Consider the following 8,679-nt stretch of genomic DNA (forward strand, 5'->3'; position numbering starts at 1 on the left):
GTCCTTTTTTAAGGTCCTTTTTAAAAAAATGAAGAGGTACTAGACCTTTCTTTCATCATCAACACTGAGCTACACAACCGGAAAGCAAGACCTGCAAAGTGGAGGTAAAATGACTTTGAACCCAGACTTCCATACCCAGCTAAATTACCAATTAAGAGTATAGACATTTACATTCACATATGGGCTCAAAAATACCTCTCCCACAAATATCTGGAAGTTGCTGGAGGATATTCTTCAGAAAACAAGAGAGAAAAGATTCATAAACACAGCATCCAAGAAACCACAGACATTAGCTAGGACTGCAGAAGTCCAGCATGACTTCTGTGACGGAGGCTGAGACCCAAGAGGATGCAAACAAGAGGCCAAGAACTTCAGTTCTCTCCCAGAAGCTGACACCACACAGTGGCAAGTATAAGAAATAACTCCTATCACAAAGTAACTGACTTTAAAAGAGCTTCTAAAAGTAGAAGAAAATCAGGGGAGAAAAGAACAGAAAAAGGAAGGCCAAAGAGGCCTTACAGGACGCAGTATTCACTTCACACATACACTGAGGGCAAAATGGTACAAAGCCCATGAATACCTCACATAATTACATATGCATTTAAGATCTGATTCAGTCTTCCTTCTAGAAATCCATCCCAATAACAACACATGGGCAGGACAAATGAACAAGCCTATTCATTGCAGTCATCACGTCTAATACAGAAGAGTAGAAACAACCGTAATGTCCAAGTAACTGAACTCTGAACAAATGAGTATGAAAACCATTCATCCATAGAGTGGGAAGGAGGCGCTCTACATACTGCTAAGCAGAAGTCACCAACACACACTGTTCAGAGGAGTAGGCAGGTGTATATGTAGTCACTGTGCCTGGTGTCAGTCTGTCATTGAAAGTGGGTGGCATCGCTCATCTGAGGACCACAGATTTCCCAGTAGAAAACAGAACAAGATCCTTTACTAGGTACTACATCTATTTGTTGATTGAAATGTGAAAGAAATAGAGCCGTAATTTATAAAATAAACTGTTCGATGACTCACAAAAGTTATTTACACTGTACTAAACCAAGATGGCTAAGAAAAACTACATTCACTCAAACCGTTCTAACAGAAGCTCAGAGACGCATGTTCCAAAACACTCATTACTCCTTTTACTGCTCCTTACTTTACAGGGCTTTGCAGATACCACGCTTTTTACAAATTGAAGGTTTGTGGCGACCCGGCATCAAGCAAGTCTATCAGCGTCATTTTTCCAACAGCGTTTGCTCACTTCGTGTCTCTGTGTCACATTTTGGTAATTCTCACAATATTCCAAACCTTTTCGTTATTACAATTTCTGTGATCAGTGACTTGCTGAAAGCTCAGATGATGGTTAGTTTTTAGGAACAAACTGTTTTTTTAAATTAAGGTATGTACATTGTTTTTTAGACATAATGCTATTGGGGTGCCCAGCTGGCTCAGTCGGTAGATCATGTAACTCAATCTCAGGGCTGTGAGTTCAAGCCCCACATGGGGCATGGAGCTTACTTTAAAAAAAGGAGGGGGGGCACCTGGGTGGCTCAGTCGGTTGAGCATCTGACTCTTGGTTTCAGCTCAGGTGCTGATCTCACGGTGGTGGGATCAAGCCCTGAGCTGGGCTCCATGCTCGGGAGTGGGGTGGGGGGGTGGGGGGGGAGTCTGAGATTCTCCCTCTCTCTCTGCCTGCCCCCCTCTCCCCCACTCATGCACACACACACACTCTCTCTCTCTAAAATGGATAAATAGGGGCGGGGGTGGGGGGATGGGTTAGCCCAGTGATGGGTATTAAGGAGGGCACGTATTGCATGGAGCACTGGGTGTTATATGCAAACAATGAATCATGGAACACTACATCAGAAACTAAGGATGTATGATGACTAACATAATAAAATTTTTAAAAATGGAAAAAAATAGAAAATAAAAAAATTAATAGAATGGTTAAATAAATCTTTTAAAAAAATAGACATAAACTACTGCACACAGGAAGTAGACTGCAGTACAGTGTAAACATAACTCTTACACAACTGGGAAACTAAGAAATTCATCTGATTCATTTTACTGCAATATTCGCTTTATTGTGGTGGTCTAGAACCAAACCCGCAACAGCTCACAGACATGACTTTTACCAGCTGTTAATTTCAGGTGGGCTCAGATTTTCCAAAGATAAAGACCCTGTCTGTTCCGGTGCCTCGTTTAGACCAGGAATCCTCACCAATCTCGTCCACACCACACTCAGTACCTCCGACCCTACCAGCTCACTCATTCCTCCCCGTGAACAGCTCTGCCTCTTGTGAAATCGCCCTGGGAGGCTGTCAAGGGCACTCTGTCCCTGCTCCTGAGCAAATATGTAACCCAGTTTTGTGTGACCGGAAGTCATCTCTGGTGGCGAGGCCTCAGCAGATGTAAAGGTATAAGACTGAAACTTTAAGGGAGAAATCAGGAATTCTGAGAGTTGATTAATATTCTCCTCATACAGGTAGGAAATCTGAAGACCCACCTCTAGGGAAAACACCCACAAACGGTGACACTTGGAGACCCCAATAACGTAACTCAAGTCCACCAGGCACCACTTACACACACAGCTTCCGACCGACTCCTTCATGCCTCGCTAGAGGATCCACCTCGGATCTCAGGAAATTCAGAGAACCTCCAGACAAAACAGACTAAAAAGCAAACAGACACAAAGATACTCCTAACAGGCCAAACTAATTCAAACAAGTCTTTTTAAAAATACAATTTATAGCCTCAGAAGTACAAGTTACTTGCACTTATGAAATAATATAAAAACAAAAATGAGCTCACAGAAGAAACAAAATGCTCACTGAAATCTTTTTAAAAGGTTGGAAAAAAAAGTCAGTAAACTTCCTAAGAATGAGAAAATGGAAACGAGTAATTGAAGTAGTTTAGGAAAAAAACAGAAAGACCAGCTCAAGCAGCAGACGTCCCAGCAGCGTGCATTCCAGAGAGAAGAGGAAATGAGTGCCATCAAAGAAGGAGCACAGAACTCCCCACAGCAAACGGACCTGCCGCTGAAAGCCCGAGCACGGAGCGAAAAAGACCCATCCAGACACTCACTGCCATGTTTCCCAGCACATGGAAAGTCCAGCCCAGAAGTTTTCAGAGGACAGGGAGAAACCACTGGACACACCCAGGTGCAGAAACAGCATCCAACTTCCCCAAACAGCAACACTGGGGCCTCAAAGACAAGGAATGGAGCAATGCCTGGAGAATTGTGAATGAAAAGTTATTTCCAACCTAGAACCTTCTGCCCCACTGAAGACTGAGAAGAACAGAATTAAGACAATATTGATGCAAGGTTTCAAAAAGAATCTCATCTAGGTACACTTGTGGAAAACTGTATTAGAGACAATTTCAAACGGGCAGAAAAGTAGAGAATATGACCGACCATGCATTCCACTTGTCACTTTAAAGATTTTTTTTTATTTATTTATTTATTTATTTATTTATTTATTTATTTATTTGAGAGCATGAGCGGAGGGAGAGGGGCAGAGAGAAAGGGAAAAGCAGACTCCCCGCTGAGCAGACAGCCCAATGCGGAACTCGTTCCCAGGACCCCAGGATCACGACCTGAGCTGAAGACAGACACTTCACCGACTGAGACACCCAGGCACCCCTCCTCTGTCACTTTAACCATCAACTCACTCACTGTCTGCTCTGGAAGCTTCTTGACGCCGTACAAGCTTTTCCTAGGCAAGAGTACACACCAAAACAGGGAGGGCATGGCAAACAGAAACGAGGAGAATCCAGCTACAGAAAGAAAACAGGCATTCCAAGGATGGGAGCATGTCTGTGGGGCCAGAGGACGAGGCTCACAGAACAGGGCCGAAAGCACTACAAGAGTCCCCAAGGAAGCGTGGACAGATGGGCCATCTATGGCGTCGGCCACAAGGCATATTACACTGACAGTTCTATAAAGCTGTGGGAACTGTTTAAGAGACTTCAAGTTGCAAAGAAATTTAAGCAAATAGTAAAAAAAATTAAGAAATCCCTAAACTCCAGGAAAAATAAATATACAAAAGAAGAAGAAACAATAAAAAGTCCTTAGACTGCCTTTCCTGGTTCAGCACTGTCAGATTCAAGAGAAATTTTTCTACTCATATTTACAAATGGTGAAGGTAAACATCAGAAGGGGCAGAATGCCTTTTTTTTTTTTTTTTTAAAGATTTTATTTATTTATTTGACAGGGAGAGAGCACAAGCAGTGGAAGTGGCAGGCAGAGACAGAAGCAGGTTCCCCACTGGGCAGGGAGCCTGACATAGGACTCGATCCCAGGACTCTGGGATCATGACCTGAGCCAAAGGCAGCCACTTAACGACTGAGCCACCCAGGTGCCCCAGAATGCCTGCTTTTTAAGTCTTTGGCACTACTTGACAATTTCAACAATGAATTTTTATTAATTTGGTAAAAATAAAATCAAGGTTTTAAAAATATTTGGATTAAATACAGCAAAGAAGTTGCTAAATCTGAGTATTAGGCACATGGATACGTATTACTACTACTCCCTGTATCTATCTGTATAATTAAAGTATGTCATAAAAAGGGGAAAACTGCAACCTTGGATAAACCAGTAAAAATGGAGGCTAACTAAGGGAAAAAACACATGAAACATGTTGTACCATATAATAGGACTTGCCGCCCGTCATTAGGTGTATATAAATTACTATTTTAACAACCAATTTAATTCCAACATAGTTATAGAGATAAACCTGTTATTTTAAAATAGAAATTCCTAACATGTGCAACTAGAAATATAAAGAGCATGCAAAAGCATTCAATTTTCAAGTTTTTATTGATCACCCACGCTCTATGTCAAACATAGAACCCAGTACCAGGGACTGCCTAGTGATCTATTTACCACTGTGGCACTTTTAAGGCAGGGCTCCAAATTCCTCACCCTCTTCCCAGAGCATAGTACACTCTCCCTCCCTTGAACCTCGGCTGGCAAGGCAGCACTAGTCAGCCAGTGCGAGTCCCAGGGCTCCAGGCTCCGCCACGGGAGCCTCACAGCTGCGCCTGTTTCTCTGGGGACACTTGCTCTGGGGGAGCTGTCATGTTAGTCCAGCTCCATAGAGGCCCAGAGAGGAAGACAAAGGTCCCTCAGCTTTCTCTCCAGGCATAGCTGAGCCACTGCACCAACCAGGGTTAGAATGCCCACCCAGGGTTCTCGTTGCAGGACAAAAAAAAACCCATCTTTTGGGTGAATTTTCTTTATTTGTAAATGGGCACATGTGTAACTGACAGAGGGGTTTAAAAGCAAGAAAGTCTCCGTCTATGTTAAGAGGGAGAATGATTTAAGACAATTTTATAAACAATACTGATCAAGGGATCAGCAATCTTTCCAAAATAGGATCACGCAACAGCGGGAAACAAGAGACTACACGGTCTCGTGTTAAAGCATCAAACAACGGGCCGACGAGAACTTAGAGCACCCGCTTTGTCTTTAGCCTATGCCAGGTGCTCTTAGAAACGTCGAGGAAGAAGAGTATCTCAGATCAGAGTCCTGGCTGGGAGCAACAGCATCTCTCCCCTAAGAGCAACAGCATCTCTCGGTTTAGATCCTCTGGGCACTGACATCGGTGTACTCTGCTCACTCTTCTGACAACAAGGACTCAAAATCAATGAAGGAAACAGGAGTGCTGAAACTGGAACGGTGTGCATAAAAAGAACTCTGGAAAATGAATTACTATCTCAAATGACAAACGTGGGAGGTTTCACTGATCAACAAAAACCGTGACAGCAGGGGTGCCTGGGTGGCTCAGTCAGAAGCATCTGCTTTCAGCTCGGGTGATGATCCCAGGGTCCTGGGACAGAGCCCCACGTTGAGCTCCCTGCTCAGCGGGGAGTCTGCTTCTCTCTCTCTCTCTCTCCCTCTGCCCCTCTCCACCACTCGTTCTCTCTCAAATAAAATCTTTAAAAAAAAAAAAAAACTTGACAGCAATTTTTGCAATTAACAAAATAAAATTAAATCATAAATAGTATGATCAACGATAACAATGCTTTTTGGTAGAACAGCTATAATGTGCCAGGCACCTAGCTGAGCCCCAACCCACAAGCTCACTCACTCCTCCTATTAACCTCAGCAAGTATGTAGCACAGCACACCTGTTCAGGTGATAAAAACCAAGGCTCGAGAAGATGTGTGGCATGCCCGGGTCTGCGTGGCTGAGGGGGCCAAGAAGTGACAATACACTCGCAGATGGCTTACGCTTCAGCCTGTCATCTCTGGCCCAAAGTAATCTTACTGACAAACCCTGAACAGTGAAATCAGTATTATCTTTACAAAAGAGGAGCTAGAACAAAAAAGAGATAAGGGGGTACTTAAAAATCTGAATCCCTGTGGCTCTTCTATAAAGGACTTCCAAATACTTCCTTAATAAAAGTAAGAAATAGTTCTAAATCAAACAGCAAGCATTTCTGCAGAATATTAGTTTTACCAGCATAATTCTCAGATTCATTTATCAAAGAATCTTAAAATGTTATGACAGATTTTTTCAACATTCGAATGTATTTATGAATGGAGAGAAACTAAAGTCCTAAAGAAAATACCACTTACCTACTTCACAGTATAGCCTGTAAAGCTTCACCTTTGTTTCTGGGGTGGGTAAAAATCATTCGAAGTCTAACCCTCTATTCCAGTAGTATCAGCTGTGTCCCACAAAAGTGGGAATAATTCCTATCAAATATTCTGTTTCTATCCATTTCATTCCAATAAAGTTCTTTCAAATAAACATACAAAAAGCTTTTTTTCCTTAAAATCACTATAAATACCCTAAATCTCATACTGCTCTAGTCAAAACACTTTCACTTCCTTCAAAAAGAAATGAGAAATCCTTCATTTCTTATAATCGCATTACGTAGTTGTTTACAATTCACTTGCTAAGTTTAATGGATATCTGTAACTTGTAGAAGATGAAAGACGACAGAAAAAATATGAACATGGTCCCTGCCTTTCAAAAAAGGAAGCTGTTTTCCCCACGTTTGTGTACGGAGTAGTGGAAAAGCACACAGCTTCAAGAACAGCAAACCACGAGGAACTACGCGGAAGTACTCCTGGAGTTTAGCAACGTTTCACTTACTGAAGAACGCAGGGACCGCGCCGCCTACCTGCATCCGCTCTGGACCGCTGGCCAGGTGTCTTCCCGAATGGGGTCTTCATTCATCTGTATTTAAGTGAGCAGCACAGCTGCTGGACTAGGGTGAAAATTGAATACTCTCCGATTTGAAACTTTTCACAGAATCTCAATGTTCCTGTTAATCCATCATCCAAGTGCCTCTTTTACAAGTGCAGCAAAAACATGTGAAATCATAAGGACTCTGCAAAACAGTGAACAGTCCGTTACTAGAGCATCACAAGAGCAGAACGACCTGAGCCAGCCACCAACTAACATAAAATTTCAAACACGACGTCAAAGTGCTTTGCCCAGAAGCAATTAGCCTTACTTCCAAAGACCTGGGCACCAACGGCAGCACTGCTCCCCGGAGGCGGCGCAGAGCACCACACCGCGTCTGCCTCCTCCCCCCACCCCCGACCCATTCTGCTGCCACCATCAGTAAAGGGTGGATGCCGGGGTGTCCGTGAAGATGCACCCTGTCATGGCCCATCTCCTTGATGGGACACGAAGACCCAGCCCACGGGGGCGGCAGTCCCCAGGAGGAAGGCTACCAGCACGGCTGCAGCGGGGGCAGCATGGGAACCAAGTTCAGGTCAGAACCACAGCTGGGCGCCAGGCCAGCACGCAGGGCAAGAGAAAGGAGCACAGCCAACAAGACTGACGTGCCCTGTCCGCTCTCAAGCTTCCAGAAACCAGAAAAGATCAGCAAGTCCCACACCCATGCAAAAGTTAGGTCATCTTACGGAAGCACTTTATCCTTTCAGCCAAATTTGATTTGTTTCAGTCCACGTAGTAATACATATGTGGAGACACAGTCTCATAAAACATGAAAATGTCTGCTGCAAATCTCACTGAAGCCCAGGACTACTCTGGGCTGGGTGCATTCAGTCTTCACGAAACCACGGCCACCCGTGCACAGGGGTAAGAACTGAACGCGGTGCTGAATTAATTTTCTCGAGATAAGAAAGTAACAAAATAGAATGATTAAAAAGCCTAATTAGTTGAGAAGAATCCATTTAACCAATAAAAATTCTTAACTATATAAAACTTATTATTCAAGGAACACAGACTTAAAAATGACCAGATCTTAGAATTCATGCATTCAGCGAGTATCCAGAGTGCCCTCCCTCCCCATTTGGGGCTCAGGAAGGAGGGGACAGTGCACACCTCAGCCAGGAGCAGCACCTCTTCTGGACACAGCTCTTCCCCCAAGAGGTTCCAGTGCTCTGTGGCCTCGCCATGCAAGGCCTGAGGAGCTCACGCCGAGGCTGCCTGACAAGTGGCTGCCACCCATCGCCACTGAGCCTCGCTCCCCGAACCTGTTCAGCACCAGCCACGCCAGCTCCCTCAGCAACTCATCCACAAGACTCCCCAGCCCCGCGGGGCCCTGCCTTCCAGAAGGCAGAATGCCGCTGGGCACCCCCCCAGCTCCCCACCCTGCCACCCACACAGCCACACAGCCACAGCACAGAGTGGCGGGCATCCTGGCCTGACATCTTCGCCTCTGGCGGCCCAAGGACCCCATCCCACTC

At 44.5% G+C, this 8,679-nt stretch overlaps 1 protein-coding gene across 2 annotated transcripts in view; it reads right to left on the reverse strand.

The window, feature by feature from the left end:
* SPIN1 (spindlin 1) overlaps window positions 1–8,459 on the reverse strand; it is a 40,098-nt gene extending 31,639 nt beyond the window's left edge. Inside the window, exons 1-2 of one of the 2 annotated variants that reach the window (XM_008690889.2) lie at window positions 8,315–8,459; window positions 7,140–7,349 (exon numbers count right to left, since the gene is read on the reverse strand). In XM_008690889.2, coding sequence (XP_008689111.1) covers window positions 7,140–7,195 — 56 coding nt within the window. In that variant the 5' untranslated portion in view covers window positions 7,196–7,349; window positions 8,315–8,459. The remainder of the gene's footprint in view (window positions 1–7,139; window positions 7,350–8,314) is intronic. The other variant, XM_008690888.2, reaches the window with a different exon arrangement.
* Window positions 8,460–8,679: the final 220 nt, after the last annotated feature.

Source organism: Ursus maritimus, unplaced genomic scaffold, assembly GCF_017311325.1.
Source record: "Ursus maritimus isolate PB19 unplaced genomic scaffold, ASM1731132v1 scaffold_34, whole genome shotgun sequence".
Lineage (NCBI taxonomy): Eukaryota > Metazoa > Chordata > Mammalia > Carnivora > Ursidae > Ursus > Ursus maritimus.